At 41.8% G+C, this 22,644-nt stretch overlaps 1 protein-coding gene across 13 annotated transcripts in view; it reads left to right on the top strand.

Annotated features, from left to right (window-relative positions):
* KIAA0825 (KIAA0825 ortholog) overlaps positions 1–22,644 on the top strand; it is a 419,202-nt gene that overhangs the window by 112,494 nt on the left and 284,064 nt on the right. For all 13 annotated transcript variants that reach the window (XR_012158966.2, XM_078852812.1, XM_073344493.1 and 10 more), the window contains one exon: positions 868–1,543. Coding sequence is in view for 12 of the 13 variants with exons in the window: in XM_078852812.1 (XP_078708938.1) it covers positions 868–1,543 (676 nt within the window). In the remaining variant the exon portion in view is untranslated. The remainder of the gene's footprint in view (positions 1–867; positions 1,544–22,644) is intronic.

The following is a 22,644-nucleotide window of genomic DNA, read 5'->3' as shown; positions in this document are numbered from 1 at the left end:
ACAGGAAATTTTAAATATATATATTTTAAATATCCTGGGTTTTTTCCAGTGAAAATCTGAAACAAAAACCTACAAATTTCTATTTGGTTTTCAAAAACTGAGAGCTGAATATTTTTACCAAACATTAACTCAAAAATGAAAATTTTAAGTGAAAAACATTTGTTTACTAGTTAAAAAAGACAACAGAACTTTTTTCTTTGAAAATTTCTGTCAACATTTTCGGTGCAGTCATTTTATCATGAAAAAATATTTCAACGAAAAATTATTTACCAGCAACACGATGGATGTTTTTACATGATCATGTCATTACAGATTTTATATTACAGTCTCTGCCAATGGTAGGTGGTTCCTATGTAGTATGATTCAGAAGTCTTTGTTTTTCTAAGTATCTATCCTATGTTTTTAGAATGAATACTATCTGGAAAGGCATAGAGGGAATGCTGATGCATGTTCTTACCTGTTGGTTTGGTTACTCCAAATCCTTGTATGCCAGCCCAGACAATACCTTATTGTATTGATGAAATTGAGTTTGAGTTTCTGAAAGTTTTCCTGTGTGTGTTTTAGTTATTTATGGTTGTCATTGCTTAGGGAATCTTTAACTGAACAAAGTCACCAGACACCCATTTTATAAAAAAAGTGACATCAGAAAAACTGCTTTTTTTCCCATTTCTCTTTATTTATAAGAGAATTTATAGTCTGTGCCTGGGCTAACATGAAGGGATTTGGAGAAATCAAGTTAAATGCTAAGATATTATCATTTTGTAGTTTGCACTTAAAAATAATGTGCATCTTTTAACACAAAGTTAATTTTGTAAATAGAGTTATTCATGCGACATCTCTAAATACTATATAATTTACCATTATTAGCAAAGCTTGCTGAGGAATGAACAAAATCAAGAAGAAATGATACTACGCTTTCTTCTGGATCTCTCCAGTCAGTGTGGGGTCGCATTTCCATGTACTCCAAGTGAGACATCTTTTGAGATAACATCCAGAGCTTCTCTTCATGCCATTGAGGATGATTCATCTATGAATATCAAGTCTGTTTGGGATGATGTGAGATTACACCTTCGACGTTTTTTAGTAAATAGACTTCAGAGACCTCATGAAACAAATACTGATACTTTAAAACAGCAAATGCAATTTAAAACTCAATGCATACAACAACTTTTGTTTCTATATCCAGAATCAGAAGTTCTAACCAAGTACCAAAACTTGCAGAATAAATTAGTTTCTGAGCTTCTGCAGAACTGTGTTCTATCTAGCTGTGGTGAAACAAACTTTGATAAGGTGGTTCATGGTTACCAAAGTTCAATACCTACACTATGCACAATGATAAAAGAGGATTTGTATATACTAAGTGGTACTATAGATCCTTCCTCAACACTGACATTTATTAATGAAACTTATCTGGGTACCGTCACAGAAGAAATAACAGTTCTTCTTGAAAGACTTTGTGAACTGCAGTTCAAAGAAAATGCTCTACATATAATTAAGACAAGCAAGATTTCAAAGAAGAATAGAGGAACAGTTCATGCTTTGGGTTAGTGGCATTTTTATGTTCATTTTAGTTAGACTTTTATATATCTTGTTTATGCTACAGTTTTCTCTCTTTTGGTCGATTATTTCCCATGAAGACAGAGAGGCATGAAATTACCAATTCTAGTTTGATGCTTTTAACAGTATTCATGTAGCTGAATTATTAAAGATATCAGAAGTGTGACCCCAAAATTTTAAAATAGAACATTTTTATAGACATATATACAAAACTGCAATATATTGCCATTGAGTAATATTGTTCTGTTGGAATATTAAAAAAACTAAAATTAAAACTTCCATTGATTGTGTTAGTAGGTATGGGATTACAAATTATTGACTCTGGACAGGGAAAAAACCCTCTCTATTACCCGGAGTTACTTTGAATGGACTGAAATTGAAAATTTAAAAATTAGACTGCAGCAACACAGTCTCAATGCATTTAAATATAAAATAGTTGACACTAAATCCCACATAACTGGTCTGAAAGGTTTAGTATGCAGACTGTCTCTAAAAACATCTTATTTGTTTTTTTTAAAATACATTTCCAATGCTTTTTAAATTGATATAAATTACTGTACTGATAACTGGTTTCATGTTTTTCAAAAGAAACGTACAACAGTAAAGAGGATCCCACTGTTAACATTAGATACTTTATATACTTGTTTAGCTATTGGTGAATCTGATAACCTTATTCTCAAAGGGAGAACTGAAGGTTTAAAAAATTCAGTTATATAAAATGAAAACTCTTATTATGTACTTGGTAGTGGAGTTGTGTACAGGCATGCCATGCACTGTTTTAGAGTGGTATTGTATGTAGTAATTATTATGTATTTGTTTATAATAACATCCACGGTAGGCAAAGTATTTTCTAGAGAGACAAGAATGAATGGGGAGCTCACAGTCTTACGAAAGACATAAACAAACAGATGGAGCTTGGGGGAAGAGATTTAACACAAAGTACTATGTTCCAAGTGGTGGGTTACCAGGTCTCAACAAAATAAGGTTATGTTCATTTATTTTTTTTATTCAATCTTCATGTCAGTATAAATCAAATAGAAACTCCATTGGTAGAAAGACAGAAGAGCCTCTTCAAGAGAGGAGAAATATGGAGAAGATAGGGACTTTGTGGGTGAACAAAGGAAGGCTTGAACATGGAGTAGGAGGCAGTACGGAAGAAAGCATGCAGACAGTCATGTGATAAACTGACATTACTCCTGGAGTGGAGGGGCAATGGGAAACAGTAAAAGGGGCAAAGTAATATAGAGCTCTGAAAGCGGTGACAGGAAGTTTGAATTTGGAGCACTTAGCAGAAGGTAAGCCAGTGCAGAGATTCAAAGAGGTATACCAGTGGTTCTCAAACTTTTGTACTGGTGACCCTTTTCACACAGCAAGCCTCTGAGTGCGACTCCCCACCCCCTTATAAATTAAAAAAAGTTTTTATATATTAACACTATTATAAATGCTGGAGGCAAAGCAGGGTTTGGGGGATAGGCTGACAGCTCGCGACTCCCCATGTAAGAACCTTGCGACCCCCTGAGGGGTCCCGACCCCCAGTTTGAGAACCTCTCGGTTACACGATAAGAACAACAAGCAAGTATGATGACCCTAGCTCTGCAGCATTTTGTAGACAGTGAATATATATACCTAGCACTTGTGTAACTCAGTTTTTAATCCATAGATCTCAAACACCTTTTTGTATTTGAGGAAACTGAGGCAGAGCGAGATTAAAATAGCCCAAATTGCATTAATCTGTAAAAATGAATGCTGTAGTGAATAGAGGTAATATCCTTTCTGTTCTGCTTACATTTTTTATTTGCTCTATTTTAAATTCATTTTGTTTGCTGTGAAAGGTTCCCTTAGATATTATAAAAATAATGAGGAGTCCTTGTGGCACCTTAGAGACTAACAAATTTATTTGGGCATAAACTTTCATGGGTTAGAACCCACTTCACCAGATGCATGGAGTGAAAATACAAAAGCAGGTATAAATACATGAAAGGACAGGGGTTGCTTTACCAAGTGTGAGGTCAGTCTAACAAGATAAATCAATTAACAGCAGGATACCAAGGGAGGAAAAATAACTTTTGAAGTGGTAAGAGTGGCCCATTACAGACAGTTGACGAGAAGGTGCGAGTAACAGTAGGGAGAAATTAGTATTGGGAAAATTGAGTTTAGGTTTTGTAATGACCCAACCACTCCCAGTCTCTGTTCGGACCTTATCTGTTGGTATCCAGTTTGCAAATTAATTCCAGCTCTGCAGTTTCACATTGGAGTCTGTTTTTGAAGTTTTTTTGTTGAAGAGTTGCCACTTTTAGGTATGTTATTGAGTGACCAGCGATAATGAAGTGTTCTCCTACTGGTTTTTGAATGTTATGATTCCTGATGTCAGATTTGTGTCCATTTATTCTTTTGCGTAGACACTGTCCCGTTTGGCCAATGTACATGGCAGGCGGGCATTGCTGGCACATGATGGCATATATCACATTGGTAGATGTGCAGGTGAACGAGCCCTTGATGATGTGGCTGATGTGGTTAGGTCCTATGATTGTGTCCTTTGAATAGTTATGTGGACAGAGTTGGCACCGGGGTTTGTAGCAGGGTTTGGTTCCTGGGTTGGTGTTTTTGTTGTGTGGTGTTTAGTTGCTGGTGAGTAGTTGCTAAAGGTTGGGGGGCTGTTGTAAGCAGGACTGGCCTGTCTTCCAAGGTCTGTGAGAGTGAGGGATTGTCCTTCAGGATAGGTTGTAGATCCTTGATAATGCGTTGGAGAGGTTTTAGTTGGGTGCTGTAGGTGACGGCTAGTGGCATTCTGTTACTTTCTTTGTTGGGCCTGTCTTGTAGTAGGTGACTTCTGGGTACTCTTCTGGCTCTGTCAATCTGTTTCTTCACTTCAGCAGGTGGGTATTGTAGTTGTAAGAATGCTTGATAGAGATCTTGTAGTTGTTTGTCTCTGTCTGAGGGGTTGGAGCAAATGCGGTTGTATCGTAGAGCTTGGCTGTAGACAATGGACCGTGTGGTGTGGTCTGGGTGAAAGCTGGAGGCATGTAGGTAGGAATAGCGGTCAGTAGGTTTCCGGTATAGGGTGGTGTTTATGTGACCATCACTTATTAGCACCATAGTGTCCAGGAAGTGGATCTGTTGTGTGGACTGGTCCATGCTGAGGTTGATGGTGGGATGGAAATTGTTGAAATCCTGGTGGAATTCCTCAAGGGCTTCTTTTCCATGGGTCCATATGATGAAGATGTCATCAATATAGTGCAAGTAGAGTAGGGGTATTAGGGGATGAGAGCTGAGGAAGCGTTGTTCTAAGTCATCCATAAAAATGTTGGCATACTGTGGGGCCATGCGGGTACCCATAGCAGTGCCGCTGATCTGAAGGTATACATTGTCTCCAAATGTGAAATAGTTATGGGTGAGGACAAAGTCACAAAGTTCAGCCACCAGGTTTGCTGTGACATTGTCGGGGATAGTGTTCCTGATGGCTTGTAGTCCATCTTTGTGTGGAATGTTGGTGTAGAGGGCTTCTACGTCCATAGTGGCCAGGATGGTATTTTCAGGAAGATCACCAATGGACTGTAGTTTCCTTAAGAAGTCAGTGGTGTCTTGAAGATAGCTGGGAGTGCTGGAAGCGTAGGGCCTGAGGAGGGAGTCTACATAGCCAGACAATCCTGCTGTCAGGGTGCCAATACCTGAGATGATGGGGCGCCCAGGATTTCCAGGTTTATGGATCTTGGGTAGTAGATAGAATATCCCAGGTCGGGGTTCCAGGGGTGTGTCTGTGAGGATTTGATCTTGTGCTTTTTCAGGGAGTTTCTTGAGTAAATTCTGTAGTTTCTTTTGGTAACCCTCAGTGGGATCAGAGGGTAATGGCTTGTAGAAAGTGGTGTTGGAGAGCTGCCGAGTAGCCTCTTGTTCATATTCCGGCCTATTCATGATGACAGCAGCACCTCCTTTGTCAGCCTTTTTGATTATGATGTTAGAGTTGTTTCTGAGGCTGTGGATGGCATTGTGTTCTGCACGGCTGAGGTTGTGGGGCAAGTGATGCTGCTTTTCCATAATTTCAGCCCGTGCACGTCAGCGGAAGCACTCTATGTAGAAGTCCAGTCTGCTGTCTCGGCCTTCAGGAGGAGTCCACCTAGATGACCTTCTTTTTGTAGTGTTGGTAGGAAGGTCTCTGTGGATTAGTATGTTGTTCAGAGGAGTGTTGGAAATATTCCTTGAGTCGGAGACGTCGAAAATAGGATTCTAGGTCACCACAGAACTATATCATGTTTGTGGGGGTGGAGGGGCAGAAGGAGAGGCCCCGAGATAGGACAGCTTCTTCTGCTGGGCTAAGAGTATAGTTGGATAGATTAACAATATTGCTGGGTGGGTTGAGGGAACCATTGCTGTGGCCCCTTGTGGCATGTAGTAGTTTAGAAAGTTTAGTGTCCTTTTTCTTTTGTAGAGAAGCAAAGTGTGTGTTGTAAAGGGCTTGTCTAGTTTTAGTAAAGTCCAGCCACGAGGAAGTTTGTGCAGAAGGTTGGTTTTTTATGAGAGTATCTAGTTTTGAGAGCTCATTCTTAATCTTTCCCTGTTTGCTGTAGAGGATATTGATCAGGTGGTTCCACAGTTTCTTTGAGAGCGTGTGGCACAAGCTGTCAGCATAGTCTGTGTGGTATGTAGTTTGTAATGGATTTTTTACCTTCAGTCCTTTTGGTACGATGTCCATCTGTTTGCATTTGGAGAGGAAGATGATGTCTGTCTGTATCTGTACAAGTTTTTTTCATGCAGTTGATGGATTTCCACTCCATACGGTTAAATGCAGTGCCTTGCATAATGACAGGTTTCAGAGTAGCAGCCGTGTTAGTCTGTATTCACAAAAAGAAAAGGAGTACTTGTGGCACCTTAGAGACTAACCAATTTATTTGAGCATAAGCTTTCGTGAGCTACAGCTCACTTCATCGGATGCATAAAAGTGGAAAATGCAGTGAGGATGTTTTTATACACACAGACCATGAAAAAATGGGTGCTTATCGCTTCAAAAGGTTTTCTCCCCCCACCCCACTCTCCTGCTGGCAATAGCTTATCCAAAGTGATCATTCTCCTTACAATGTGTATGATAATCAAGGTGGGCCATTTCCAGCGCAAATCCAAGGTTTAACAAGAATGTCTGAGGAACGGGGGAGGAGGGCAAGGGGGTAGGAAAAAACAAGGGGAAATAGGTTACCTTGCATAATGACTTAGCCACTCCCAGTCTCTATTCAAGCCTAAGTTAATTGTATCCAATTTGCAAATGAATTCCAATTCAGCAGTTTCTCACTGGACTCTGGTTTTGAAGTTTTTCTGTTGTAATATCGCAACTTTCATCTCTGTAATCGCGTGACCGGAGAGATTGAAGTGTTCTCCGACTGGTTTGTGAATGTTATCATTTTTGACATCTGATTTGTGTCCATTTTATTCTTTTACGTAAAGACTGTCCAGTTTGACCAATGTACATGGCAAAGGGGCATTGCTTGCACATGATGGCATATATCACATTGGTAGATGTGCAGAGACACGCCAGCCGCTTCCGGGAGCAGCGTGGGGCCAGGACAGGCAGGCAGTCTGCCTTAGCCCCGCTGCGCAGTCCGAGATCACAATCAACTGGCAGGGGCTCCAGGATCGATCAGTTGATTCCAATCAACTGGCTGGTGACCACTGGTCTAGAACGTAGAATCATAGAAATATAGGACTGGAATGAACCTCAATAGGTTATCTAATCCAGCCTCCTGTACTGAGTCAGGATTAAGTATTATCTAGACCATCCCTGACAGGTGGTTGTCTAGCCAATTCTTAAAAACCACCAATGACGGAGATTGCACAACCTCCCTAGGTAATTTGTCCCAGTGCTTAACTACCCTTACAGTTAGGAAGTTTTTCCAAATGTCTAACCTAAGTCTCCTTGCTGCAATTTAAGACCATTTAAGACCACCTCAGTGGTTAAGGAGAACAATTTATCACTCTCCTCTTTTATGTAGTTGAAGACTGTTAACGTGTCCCCCTCAATCTTCTCTTCTCCAGACTAAAAAAGCACAATTTTTTAGTCTTCCCTCATAGGCCATATTTTCTAGACCGTCAATCTTTTTTGTTGCTCTCCTCTGGACTTCCTCCAATTTGTCCACATTTTTCCCAAAGTGTGATGTCCAAAACTGAACACAATACTCTAGTTGAACTCTTTTCAGTGCTGAGTAGAGTGGAAGAATTACTTCTTGTGTCCTGCTTACAACACTCCTGCTAATACATCCCAGAATGTTGTTCTCTTTTTTTGGCAACAGAATTACATTGTTGACTCTCATTTAGTTTGTGATCTACTATAACCTCCAGATTCTTTTCTGCGTTATTTCCTCGGCAGTCATTTCCCATTTTATATTTGTGCAATTGATTATTTCTTCCTAAGTAGTATTTTGCATTTGTCCTTACTGAATTTCATCCTATTTATTTCAGACCATTTCTCCAGTTTGCCAAGATCATTTTGAATTCTAATCCTGTCCTCCAAATTGCTTGTAATGCCTCCCAGCTTGGTATCATCCGCAGACTTTGAGTGTACTCTCTATGCCATTGTCCAAATAATTTATGAAGATACTAAATAGAACCAGACCCAGGACAGATCCCTGTAGGAACCCACTCACTGTGCCCTCTCAGCTCTATTGTAATTTCTTAGCAGTCTGAGTTTATCAGTTGGACACTGGAAATAAGAATGATACTCTGTATTCGCAGTCAGCAGTCCAGAGTAAAACACCTGATGTGAAGGCAAAATTACGAGGATTTTTTTTCTTGTTGAAGGGGGATTTCATTGTCCACTGTGTTTTAAGAGTTGATCCAATCAATTTAAATGGGTCTTAGGACTTGTCTACTCCTGAAAAGTTACTAGAATAGGTATAATGGATTTTTTGTTGTCCTGGCCATACCAGGGATATGGCTTCATTTGGCTATGGCTTTATTAAGTCATCTGTGAAATACCTGGCAATAAATCAGAGGGTGTAGATCCATTATTTCCTTAATTGTTTGTATGTGTTTGGAGTGGACAGCACCCCTTAGCCCTCATACAAGGGGAGGAAGTGGAGTGGGAAGGAAGCTCTGGAAAGGGGGTTGTCTCCCTGGTGTACCAAACACAGGTGTCCCAGCCCCACTTCTTCAGCTTCCTTAGGGGGTATCTTCCCCTAAGTTCACTTCTAACGCTTGTTTATCAGGAAACTGTACCCCTTTATGGAATGAGTACCTTCACTGGACACCTGCCACAAGACACCAGCAACTGGCCTGGCTCCATTCCCTCCATTCCAAGTTGTGTTCCCAGAAAGTTAAAAATTCGCTCATGAACTTCGGCCAAAAATTTGTCTGTCCCATGCTTCGTTAGGTTTATCCCAATTTATCCCATTGTCCATAAATGACCTGGGTACCCTATGCAATATTTTCTGATGGTTGATTTTGGATGGATAATTTGTTCACGTACAAATTTAGGCATCTCCTGATTCATGTGCCTTCTCTCATTGTCAACCCATGTAGCCCTGGTGGTTCCCTGCCACATCCTCTGTTGCAGCATTTCAGAACAATTTATAATCACCCCTGAGAAAAGCTCCTGGATCTGCCCCAAATCCGTCTTTTCCCTGATGATCATCAACCCACTTACAAAAAGAAAAGGAGTACTTGTGGCACCTTAGAGACTAACCAATTTATTTGAGCATAAGCTTTCGTGAGCTACAGCTCACTTCATCGGATGCAGTGAGCTGTAGCTCACGAAAGCTTATGCTCAAATAAATTGGTTAGTCTCTAAGGTGCCACAAGTACTCCTTTTCTTTTTGCGAATACAGACTAACACGGCTGTTACTCTGAAACCCACTTACAAACTCCCAAATCATTTTCAAATTCAGGTGAACAATAATCATATAAGGCAGTGGCTCCCTGGCTGCCAAAAACTGTGAGAAAGACGATAGCTGGTTGCAGAACATGTGCCTCTATTCATGCCAAACCTCTGTGTAGACCCTCTTTTTCTCGAACAGCTTTTTTGGTAAATTACCAAAAAGCGTAGACAAGCCCTTAGTTTCTAAGTGGACTTTACTAATGAGAGCTCATATTTAAATCTTAATTAGGGCCCAGGACATCACTCCGTCACTACTGACACTGGGAGTAAAATTCCTCATTTATCCATATGTCAGGTAATGTACAGCTGTACCAGGTTGCCTTGGCAATGACCTTCATTTTGACATGGAAAGACCTCAGTCACTAAGCATGGAGGGAGGCAGGGCGAGAGAGCGGAGAGAGAAAATTCACTGCTTTCTCAGCTGAGTAGCAGTTCTGCCAATGTGTTTCCTATGTTTTTGATGCAAGCTGCCTCTGCCCTCTGGGAACCCCAAACCAGCATATTTCAAACCACCAGGATAATTTAATCTAGGATATTCGATTGGGACTCTTGTTTTTATTTACTAAGTGCACCCTGAGTGAAATGTGATTTTGATAGGAACTATAGTAATTGAAGTGAAAAAAAGAAAAGAAAACAGAAAATAATGAAAATAATGAAAATAATGAAATAATGAAAATAATGAAAATAATGAAACTGCATTAGAACCTTGCAAAATTTAATATAGATGGACTACTTTTTTGTCTGGAAAATAAAGGCAAGCTATAACAAGCTTTAAAAGATTTATAAAACTTTCAGATACTTCATATATAATGATTTATTTGTGAAATAATGGTTTATCAATTTTGCTTTCATACACTGTTGCACTGATTATCTGAATGTATTGCAAAATATTGTAATGGACTTCTTTTCCCCTATTATCCATGAAGTGGGTGAGTGTGGTTTGAGAGAAATGCTGGAGGAATGGGAATTGAAATGAAACATTCTTTTGGGGGTTGGAGTCTTTGTTCACCATCTCTAGGGAAGGTAGGTGCAGCTGTATTGTGGCTTGATCCTGCTCCCATTGAAGCAACTGGCAAAATTCCCATTGACTTGAATGATTCAGGATCAAGCCTTTACTGCTCGGGCTGTATTCAAATTTGTGAGTTTTTCAGACAACATTTCCTTGGGTATCCTGATACAGTGTTCCTGTCTCCCGTATGTTAAACTATAAAAAATCCCTAAAGAAACTTCAGCCTGCTTTTAGAAATATTAGTTTGAAAATGCTCAATAAATAGCTTTTTTTAAAATATGAATTATTGTTTAATCAAAGAAACTTCAGAAAGGTGAGCTAACAAAAGCATCAATAATAAAGTCATTCATTATATTTGAGTTTTATAACAATGTTGCTTCAATCTTTCCGCATTAAAAATATGCTCCTTAAAATGTTGTCAAAATTAAAATATTTCAAAAAATATTAAAACCAGATATTATGTTTCCTAGTATATTTTAGTATCTAATGCAAGGAAGTGTTGTTTATCCCAGATCATCGTGGCTTCTTACTCAGTTCTGTTCCCCACTTTTCCTGCCCTTTCCCCCCAACCCTTCCCCTAGATTTCTAATATGTGTGATAGGGTCGGGCCAGATGGCTAAAGGAAAGTGATCCTATTGGGATCCAGGAAGTGGACGGGCGAAGCCCACCCACTGCTAAAGGATCCCTCCCCAGCCTAAGAGGGGGATCCACAGGACCTGGACACCAAATGAGTACAGGGGACAACTAATGAAATTACAGGGACAGGAGTGTGGTCAAAGGGTCATACAGGAGAGTGATCGAAGGCAGATATATTAGCCCCAGTAGGCCCTTTTCCCTGGGTAAGGTAACAGGGAAGGTTCTAGAACAATGAGGAACTTTCTGGGAACAATTAAGGCAAACAGGCTGATTAGAACACCTGCAGCGAATCAAGAAGCTGCTAGAATCAATTAAGGCAGGCTAATCAGGGCACCTGGGTTTAAAAAGGAGCTCACTTCAGTTTGTGGTGTGTGTGCGAGGAGCTGGGAGCAAGAGGCACAGGAAGCTGAGAGTGAGAGGCGTACTACTGGAAGACTGAGAAGTACAAGCATTATCAGACATCAGGAGGGAGGTCCTGCAGTGAGAATAAAGAAGGTGTTGGGAGGAGGCCATGGGGAAGTAGCCCAGGGAGTTGTAGCTGTCACGCAGCTGTTACAGGAGCCACTGTAGGCAGTTGCAATCCACAGGGCCCTGAGCTGGAACCTGGAGTAGAAGGTGGGCCCCGGTTCCCCCCATTCCTCCATCCCCCCAACTCCCTACTTGGTATCGGAGGAGTTGAACTGGACTGTGGGTTCCACCAGAGGGGAAGGTCTGGCCTGTTCCTGATCAGCAGAGACTGCGGGGATTGTTCTTCCTGTCCCCGTGCTGGCCAGTGATGAGGCTAACTAAGTGAACGGCAGATTTGAGTGGCCAAACTGAGGGCTGCCGTGAACCTCTGAGGCAAGAAAATCTGCCAATAAGCACAGGACTCACCAAGGTAGAGGAGGAACTTTGTCACATATGATACTTTTCAAAAATAATTGCAATAAGTCTATTAAATGTGGATCATACTTTTTACCTTTTTAATCTGTTCTCCAATTCCTTTGTTTACAAAAAATGTTAAGCTAGTTTAATCAGGCTTTACCAATCCATCCCAGTCCTTCATATCCTTTGGATGAAAAAATAGCTACTCCTATAAATTATTTGCTTTTAATCAAAGAAAGTTCAAAAATAGTAAATTAAACAAAAATATGACATATTACAGGTTTGTTTTCCTAAAAGTGTGTAATTTCTTTGGTTTGCTTATATACAAGCTGTTTTATTTTCTACTTCAGTAGTCTGCTCACTATTATTCTGATGCTAAAATTTAACATTTGTAGTTGTATTTGTTCTTTTTCTAATATACACCATTTTAAAGTGTCTGAAGTTCCTACTCTTTTTTTATTCTTCATTTAACAATAGGCTTGCCAAAAGAACATCAAACTCTACAGAAACACTGATTTAGTCACTTTTACCATACTTACAAGTCATATTTTGAATGCTTAGATAATGAATATCTTTTAAATTCTTAATTAGTATTTACTTCATTAAATGTGAGCTAGTGATAATATGTGGATCAAATCCAGTATGTAAGAGGCAGGGCTGCTCCACAAGTGGTACTGCAGGTGCTCCCCACCATACTCTGAAAGGTTTGGCTGCTTGCTTGGGGCAGGGCATTCTCTGTCATAACTTGGCATCAGTTTCTAAACAATCAAGTAACAAAATAGCTGTCTGTGCTTTTAAACAAAGAGGGAGAGAAAAAAAAACCTTCAAAATGCAAGCTAGTAAGTTCCAAAAGTTAAAGCAAGGTCCTGGCCTGGGTTAGCTCTGAGGAGTTCCTTCTCTGTCCCATTCTCACCTAACTCTGCCCTGAGCAACTGCAGGCAAGCTTCTTCACTAGCCTGCTGGTTCTTGGTTGGTCAGTATTTCCTCCTGGCCTTCTTGGCTTCTGGAGGACTGTTGTCTTGGTTGCCCGGTCTGAGTGGCTTTTCCTTGGTTGGGGAGCATCAGGGTGCTGATGCCCTCAGCAGGAGGTGGAGAAGGTCTGTTAGACCCCATCACACAGTGGCTGACTACATATTAAAGATCTGATTGCAGAGTGGAACCACAGAAAAAACTATTAAGGTTTCTCATGTGCATTTTCTGTCAACACTCTCATGAAGTAACATTAATTCATATACTTTAACCCAAAGGTATCTGTAAAGTCCTCCCTTCCAACAAACTTTCTTTCACTTTCAACATATAACCAACTTCAGTTCACATGTTCATTTCCTCTAAATCACATTCAAATGCAAACTTGATATCTGATCTCAGCTAGTTTGATATGTTCTCTCTACATATGCATGTACTTGTAAAGCATTTATTGTGTTTTTTAAATATGAAGTTGGAGTTAAGGTTTGCATCTGAGTGTGACAGAGTAATTGAGTGTCTGCATTGGCACTGAGAGCTGAAAAAGAAGTGGACTTTATGGAGGGGCTTGCAGCGAGGGTGATTTGGGCCAAGGGCCTCCAGTTGAGGAGAACTGAATTTCTGTATACCATTGCCTCCATGCTCCAGAGGCTCCCCATGGTGCCCATATTTGGTGTAGTGGAGATGCTGAGGCAGCAGTGCCATAGGTGGCCAAGTCTCTATGAGCCAGTGCCTTGGTGCATACCCTCAACTCCGTACCACCACACAAGATACCTCACCCAGCTCTGCTTCCCCAGACACTGCAGATTCTCCTTTCACAGAGTCTGCTTTTCTTTCTGGTCCCCCATAGCCCTACTCAAACCCTAATGCAACTTCATTACTCTATTCATTTCCTGACTGTAACCATCATGGCCACTTACACCCCTGATCCCTACAGCCCTTGCTCAGTCCTTCAGTTCTCCCATGTTGTTCCTGTTTGCAAGATCATCATCATGGTGAGCCAAATTTGAATGCGCTAATGTCTGACACAGAAATATCAATATTGTGCTCATCCCAAATACTCTGCCCTGTACCACTTCCATTTACACTCTGAGCCCCTACCTTACTGCCTGCTTAACTCTTCAGCACTGCAGTTTCCTGAGGAAACTCTTTTTACCTTCCCAAAGTCTTGCTCACGTCTAGGTCCTCTTCAGTTTACCCCCATACTTTCTGCTGTCCAACCTGCTTAAATGGGTCTCCAGAGATGGGGCTGTATGTGAGGAGTTGATCTGGGAGATCGGGAGGGACAGTGGGCAGTGTTGGAAAGCATAAGTAGCTGGCCAAACTGGATAGTTCCTGACCTTTCCAGCAATGAATTAGGGTATGATAAATTTGGAAAATAATATTTTAAGTTTTCTGTCCCTGAGCATTTATGAGAGTGTGTCTGTGTGTGAAGTTCAGAATTTGTGGTGAGTATGATTGTCTATCTGTGGGAACCTCAAAAACCCAAACCGTCATTAGAATCTCAGGAAATCTCAGACTGAGAATATTCTAGGGCAGATTCAGTTGATTGACCTGTGAAGAGTAGCATGTTAAATTTGGAGACTAAATGTTTAAGTATGAAATGTAGATATTGTAATTCTGTTTTAAGATCTTAACACAATCTTCATGAGGAAGCTACTATTATGCATCTCCATTCTTCCCCTGGCTACTTGGCTCTCATTCTCTTGCCTCTATTCTATCTCCTGGCCACTATTCCCAATTGTCAATTTTAGGAGCATGGAACTTCTTATATTCTTAGCTCTGGTCTACACTAGGTCTTTAGGTCAAATTTAGCAGCTTTAAATTGATGTAAACCTGCACCCATCCACACGATGAAGCCCTTTTTTTTTACTTAAAGGGCTCTTAAAATCGATTTCCTTACTCCACCCCTGACAAGTGGATTAGCGCTTAAATCGGCCTTGCCGGGTCGAATTTGGGTTACTGTGGACACTATTCGACGGTATTGGCCTCCGGGAGCTATCCCAGAGTGCTCCATTGTAACCGCTCTGGACAGCACTCTCAACTCAGATGCACTGGCCAGGTAGACAGGAAAAGAACCACGAACTTTTGAATCTCATTTCCTGTTTGGCCAGCGTGGCAAGCTGCAGGTGACCATGCAGAACTCATCAGCAGAGGTGACCATGATGAAGTCCCAAAATCGCAAAAGAGCTCCAGCATGGACTGAACGGGAGGTACGGGATCTGATCGCTGTATGGGGAGAGGAATCCATGCTATCAGAACTCCGTTCCAGTTTTCGAAATGCCAAAACCTTTGTCAAAATCTCCTAGGGCATGAAGGACAGAGGCCATAACAGGGACGCGAAGCAGTGCCGCGTGAAACTTAAGGAGCTGAGGCAAACCTACCAGAAAACCAGAGAGGCGAACGGCCGCTCTGGGTCAGAGCCCCAAACATGCCGCTTCTATGATGAGCTGCATGCCATTTTAGGGGGTTCAGCCACCACTACCCCAGCCGTGTTGTTTGACTCCTTCAATGGAGATGGAGGCAACACGGAAGCAGGTTTTGGGGACGAAGAAGATGATGATGACGACGTTGTAGATAGCTCACAGCAAGCAAGCGGAAAAACCGGTTTTCCCGACAGCCAGGAACCGTTTCTCACCCTGGACCTGGAGCCAGTACCCCCCGAACCCACCCAAGCCTGCCTCCTGGAGCCGGCAGGCAGAGAAGGGACCTCCGGTGAGTGTACCTTTTACAATACTATACATGGTTTAAAAGCAAGCATGTGAAAGGATTAATTTGCCCTGGTATTCACGGCTCTCCTGGATGTACTCCCAAAACCTTTGCAAAAGGTTTCTGGGGAGGGCAGCCTTATTTCGTCCTCCATGGTAGGACACTTTACCACTCCAGGCCAGTAATACGTACTCGGGAATCATTGTACAACAAAGCATTGCAGTGTATGTTTGCTGGCATTCAAACAACATCCGTTCTTTCTCTCTCTGTGTTATCCTCAGGAGAGTGAGATATCATTCATGGTCACCTGGTTGAAATAGGGTGCTTTTCTTCAGGGGACACTCAGAGGTGCCCGTTCCTGCTGGGCTGCTCGCCTGTGGCTGAACAGAAATGTTCCCCGCTGTTAGTCACGGGGAGGGGGGAGGGTTGAGGGGGGGGGTAGCCACGCGGTGGGGGGAGGCAAAATGCAACCTTGTAACGAAAGCACATGTGCTATGTATATAATGTTAACAGTAAGGTTTACCCTGAAAGAGTGTAGCCACTGTTTTATAAAATGTGTCTTTTTAAATACCGCTGTCCCTTTTTTTTTCTCCACCAGCTGCATGTGTTTCAATGATCACAGGATCTTCTCCTTCCCAGAGGCTAGTGAAGATTAGAAAGAAAAAAAAAACGCACTCGTGATGAAATGTTCTCTGAGCTCATGCTGTCCTCCCACACTGACAGAGCACAGACGAATGCGTGGAGGCAAATAATGTCAGAGTGCAGGAAAGCACAAAATGACCGGGAGGAGAGGTGGCGGGCTGAAGAGAGTAAGTGGCGGGCTGAAGACAGGGCTGAAGCTCAAATGTGGTGGCAGCGTGATGAGAGAAGGCAGGATTCAATGCTGAGGCTGCTGGAGGATCAAACCAGTATGCTCCAGTGTATGGTTGAGCTGCAGCAAAGGCAGCTGGAGCACAGACTGCCACTACAGCCCCTGTGTAACCAACCGCCCTCCTCCCCAAGTTCCATAGCCTCCGGCCACCCAGCCACTCCACCACAGAGGATTGCCCAAAAAACAGAAGGCTGGAATTCAATAAATTTTAAAGTTGTAAACTTTTAAAGTGCTGTGTGGCATTTTCCTTCCCTCCTCCACCACCCCTCCTGGGCTACCTTTGGTAGTCATCCCCCTATTTGTGTGATGAATGAATAAAGAATGCATGAATGTGAAGCAACAATGACTTTATTGCCTCTGCAAGCGGTGATCGAAGGGAGGAGGGGTGGGTGGTTAGCTTACAGGGAAATAGAGTGAACCAAGGGGCGGGGGGTTTCATCAAGGAGAAACAAACAGAACTTTCACACCGTAGCCTGTCCAGTCATGAAACTGGTTTTCAAAGCTTCTGTGATGCGTACCGCGCCCTCCTGTGCTCTTCTAACCACCCTGGTGTCTGGCTGCGCGTAACCAGCAGCCAGGCGATTTGCCTCAACCTCCCACCCCGCCATAAATGTCTCCCCCTTATTCTCACAGATATTGTGGAGCACACAGCAAGCAGTAATAACAGTGGGAATATTGGTTTCGCTGAGGTCTAAGCGAGTCAGTAAACTGCGCCAGCACGCCTTTAAACGTCCAAATGCACATTCTACCACCATTCTGCACTTGCTCAGCCTGTAGTTGAACAGCTCCTGACTACTGTCCAGGCTGCCTGTGTATGGCTTCATGAGCCATGCCATTAAGGGGTAGGCTGGGTCCCCAAGGATAACTATAGGCATTTCAACATCCCCAACAGTTATTTTCTGGTCTGGGAATAAAGTCCCTTCCTGCAGCTTTTGAAACAGACCAGAGTTCCTGAAGATGCGAGCGTCATGTACCTTTCCCGGCCATCCCACGTTGATGTTGGTGAAACGTCCCTTGTGATCCACCAGTGCTTGCAGCACTATTGAAAAGTACCCCTTGCGGTTTATGTTCTCTCTGGCTTGGTGCTCCGGTGCCAAGATAGGGATACGGGTTCCGTCTATGGCCCCACCACAGTTAGGGAATCCCATTGCAGCAAAGCCATCCACTATGACCTGCACATTTCGCAGGGTCACTACCCTGCATATCAGCAGATCTTTGATTGCGTGGGCTACTTGCATCACAGCAGCCCCCACGGTAGATTTGCCCACTCCAAATTGATTCCCTACTGACCGGTAGCTGTCTGGCGTTGCAAGCTTCCACAGGGCTTTCGCCACTCGCTTCTCAACTGTGAGGGCTGCTCTCATCTTGGTATTCATGCGCTTCAGGGCAGGGGAAAGCAAGTCACAAAGTTCCATGAAAGTGCCCTTACACATGCAAAAGTTTCGCAGCCACTGGGAATCATCCCAGACCTGCAACAATATGCGGTCCCACCAGTCTGTGCTTGTTTCCCGAGCCCAGAATCGGCGTTCCACAGCATGAACCTGCCCCATTAGCACCACGATACATGCATTGGCAGGGCCCATGCTTTGAGAGAAATCTGTGTCCATGTCCTGATCACTCACGTGACCGCGCTGACGTCGCCTCCTCACCCGGTATCGCTCTGCCAGGTTCTGGTGCTGCATATACTGCTGGATAATGTGTGTGCTGTTTAATGTGCTCCTAATTGCCAAAGTGAGCTGAGCGGCCTCCATGCTTGAAAGGTGCGGAACAATTGTCTGCCGTTGCTCTGACGGAGGGAGGGGCGACTGACGACATGGCTTACAGGGTTGATTTACAGGGAATTAAAATCAACAAAGGGGGTGGCTTTACATCAAGGAGTATTTCAGGCAGGACTTCACGGAGGGTTCCAATAAGAAATTGTGCACCTAAGTAATTGTTCTTATTGGAACAAGCAGGTTGGTCTGGCCTCTGATTGATACATGGCTAGATTTACCTCGCTGCACCTTCTCTGTGAGTGACTGCAGTGTGACCTAGAGGAATGAGTCCCCTAGACGGGGGAGGGGGGGGAAGTAAATGAGTACAAAACAAATCTGGTCTATTTCTTGTTTTGATCCACTCCATCTGTCTTTTACATCTTTGGCTGGCAGCAGATGGTGTAGAAGGACTGCAAGCCATCCACATCTCTTGGCTGCTCGGCAGAAGATGGTGCAGTAGGACTGCTAGCCATCCTCATCTCTTGCCTGCCTGGCAGAAGATGGTACAGTAGGACTGCTAGCAATCCGTGTCGCCTGCCTGCTCACCATAAGATGGTTCAATAGGACTGACTGCAGGACTAAAGAGAATGACCTGGTCAGGTCACTTCTAATGTAGTCCCTGCACCCATGTCTGCCCAGGCGCTCCTGGACGACGTGGCCAGGAGCACCTTGGACATGATGATGACGGCTACCAGTCCTACTGCACCGTCTGCTGCCACAAGGCAAGCGGTTGCTGCTGTGTAGCAATGCAGTACCACATCTGTCAGCACCCAGGAGACATACGGTGACGGTTACCTGAGCAGGCTCCAGGCTTGCTGTGGTATGGCGTCTGCACAGGTAACTCAAGAAAAAAGGTGCGAAACGATTGTCTGCTGCTGCTTTCACAGAGGGAGGGAGGGAACGGGGGCCTGATGATATGTACCCAGAACCACCCGCGACAATGTTTTAGCCCCATCAGGCATTGGGATCTCAACCCAGAATTCCAATGGGCAGCAGAGACTGCAGGAACTGTGGGATAGCTACCCACAGTGCAACACTCTGGAAGTCAACACTTGCCTCAGTACTGTGGAAGCACTCCGCCGAGTTAATGCACTTAATGCACTTAGAGCATTTTCTGTGGGGACACACACACTCGAATATATAAAAACGATTTCTAAAAAACCTACTTATATAAATTCGACCTAATTTCGTAGTGTAGACATACCCTTAGAACTCTCTTTGACTGGAAAAACTCAGTGAAAGGCTGTTATATTGTTTTGAGATTTTAAATGCTCAAATACCAGGAAATCTATCCTGTTTCATATATTATGAAAGTTCTTTCATTTAACAATGAGCAATGTGATTTGCTGTTCAACTAATATGTTACAAATGTAGATGAAATATGTTTTTTTAATTAGACATACAGATGTAACTTGATATACACTGAACAAACGTTCCACATCGCTGTGTGTGACTCTCTAAAATGATAACAGTTGTAATTCACATAAATTTACAATGGTGTTGCAATCGGTTTAATCTCCAGAAGCATTCTTGAGATCAGTGGTCTCTGACACCCAGTGAAAATGACAAAGTTTGCTTGCTCAGCCCATTATTCTTCTCCGCTATCTCCATTTGTTTTGAAAATAGGCAAAGTAATTAGTATTTAATACAGATAAAATGTCAAACTTGGATGCCTAAAGTTAGCACTTAAAAATTTTCTGATTTCTAGAGATGCTGAACACCAAAGTCTTTAATTGAAGTCAAAGCGATCTGTGGGATAAGCCACTTTTATTTAGGTGTCTAAATATGGATGTGGTTACCTAAGCCTTAGGCACCTACTGCATTTGAAAATTTTGTGTATGGTGTGTCTCGTTTGTTAAACAGTTCTGTAGTTCTTTGGCACCAAAAGTTGTCATAATCAAGCTACATTTGGGGAGTTTTGAATTTTTGTAACTCAAAATGAAAGTGTGTGGTATTGTTTGTGGGGGTTTCCTCCTCCCCCCTCAAATTTTGTAAGAAAGCTGAAGACTTTAAAAAAAAATCATCCTGACAAGAATGGTACTGTCTCAAATTATGGGTCTTGTATAGAATCTCCTTTTCTTCACCAGTTCTTGTGTCACACTAGCACCGCTAAGTTTTGGTGTCAGAGGCTTTTGGGCACCTCTATATATACAGATTGTCTTGTTTGTTTGTTTGTTTGTTTTTTGTCAGGGACTGTTTTGATCTCAGCTGCTGTAGTTTATTACCAAGACCACAAAAAAATAAGCTAACAAATTCTGTTTCATGCAGAAGTGTAGAAACTTTAATATTGTCTAAATATGTCTCCACACTAAGCAGCATAGACATAAGCATATAAATTAATTTCAAAAGTTTGGGTTTTACCATGTATAGCATATTTTCAGCAAACCTTTCTTTGAGGTATGGGGAGAAGAACACAACCTAACTAGAGTGATTGTTTGTAGGGCACCTAGCAGCATCTGTAGGAGCAGGGCTACAGGAGGCTACACAAAACCAGTAGGATTGTTGGAATGAATAGGGCATATGTGCAAAGGGCCTTTGCATCTTAAGGACCTCCAAACATCCATATAGTGTGTGGTGGTCCATGAGTGGATGAAGCTGGATCCCCAATGACTTATATAGGAGGCATGGGCAAATCCTATCTTTTCCAAAAGGGAAAAATTAGGAAGAAAAAAGCTTTGAATTAAAACTCTTGCTATTTCTGTTTTCCTGTGGGTGGTTAACCTGTATGGGGAAGCATACAGGGCATTAGTGAGGATTAAGTTGTGTGGTACTATAGCTTGATTATAAACTTCTGGGTTTTTAAATATCAGAAAATGTGTTTATTAATTTATTTTTCAAATTCAACCATTAATACTTTAAACCAATCAGTATTCCAAAGCACTTGAACATATACACAACTTTAAGCATATGAGCAGTTCCACTCACTTCAATGAGATTCAACGCTTCTGAACTGGACTGAGCTAAACAAGTGACTTTTAGATAAAGCAATCAATTTCATGCAATAACAAAGAAAATGTTAAATACATAGCAGTAAAATGGTAATTTTCCATTGCATCAGTAAATCGGATGCTTAGTTTCCTTTATTCATGTATCTTAATTTTTGTACTGGTAGGTGAATTAACATTCAGATTCAGACTCTTCAACAGGTGATATTTAGCATCCATTTAATGAATGGGGCACAAAGCATTGGTTGATTGATGTAATAGGAAAACAATAGGTGCACAAAGTCTGATGCTGATTTCTGCATCTGTCTTTGTTCCTTGGAAAATGTATAGGATTTTGACAGCAGAAAACAAATCCCATTACCTAGGGAGAACAAAATAGTGACTAATTGTCTTTGCATTTAATGCAGGAAATAATGTGTTTTTGGGCTCTTTGTCACATATTATTTATTCCAGTGGTTCTCAAACTTTTGTACTGGTGACCCCTTTCACATAGCAAGCCTCTGAGTGTAACCCCCGCCTTATAAATTAAAAACACTTTTTTATATATATTTAACACCATTATAAATGCTGGAAGCAAAGTGGGGTTTGGGGTGGAGGCTGACCGCTCGTGACCCCTCATGTAATAACCTCGTGACCCCCTGAGGGATCCCGAATCCCAATTGAGAACTTTTTATTCTTATCCTTGGAAGTAGTGTATTTGATTTTTACCACACAGTTATCTGAAATGAAAATAATGTGTCATTCTGAGAGGAAAATAAAACCATCTGTTTTAATATACAGAGTTGAAGTTTATAAACAAAAAAATAAATATTCTCTTAAAGGCCACATGAACATAATACCCTTGAACCACAAGTGTGTTTCTAGTGGGAGTGCAACATTTCCTTAAAGATTACAAAAGCATTAATCTTGTTACTTTTTAAGCTTGTAGTAGGGGGTAAAATAACAGTAGTTAAATTACTGAAATCTCAGTAGAACTGGCAGAATTTCAAAGCTAGTAGCATGCCTGAATTCCTTCCTGCTTTTTGGAGCTGTTGCTTCAAATCACTTATTAAGCACATAATGTGAAGACTGACAGTGGAATCTCATTACTGACCCCTTGCCATAACAAAAAGATATCTATGTTATTGTTCTTATTACTGTTATATTTGTTTTGATTTACTTGAAAAAATTATAGGGGATATAGCTAATTTGAACTCAAAATTATTTGCACTGTGTAATTAGCGATCCAATTTTATTTTGTATGATGTATGCTATCCTTTTATGTAATGATGAAGATACTAAATTTTATGTCTGTCTTTCAAGCCCCTGAATCAGTTTTCTGAATTCTACAGATGTTGAAAGAGATATAATTTCAATTTGGGTATATATTTTTTTTGCTTTAAAATATCTACAGTTAGGAAACTAATTATCTTCCTCAGCACACCTGGGTGTTTTTCCTAAGGGTGAAAAGAAGATTTAACTCACCATGCCCCCTAATT

Source organism: Lepidochelys kempii, chromosome 5 (assembly GCF_965140285.1).
Source record: "Lepidochelys kempii isolate rLepKem1 chromosome 5, rLepKem1.hap1, whole genome shotgun sequence".
Taxonomy (NCBI): domain Eukaryota; kingdom Metazoa; phylum Chordata; order Testudines; family Cheloniidae; genus Lepidochelys; species Lepidochelys kempii.
The sequence above is the reverse complement of the archived record's forward strand: the minus strand, read 5'-3'. Positions and strand labels throughout refer to the sequence as shown.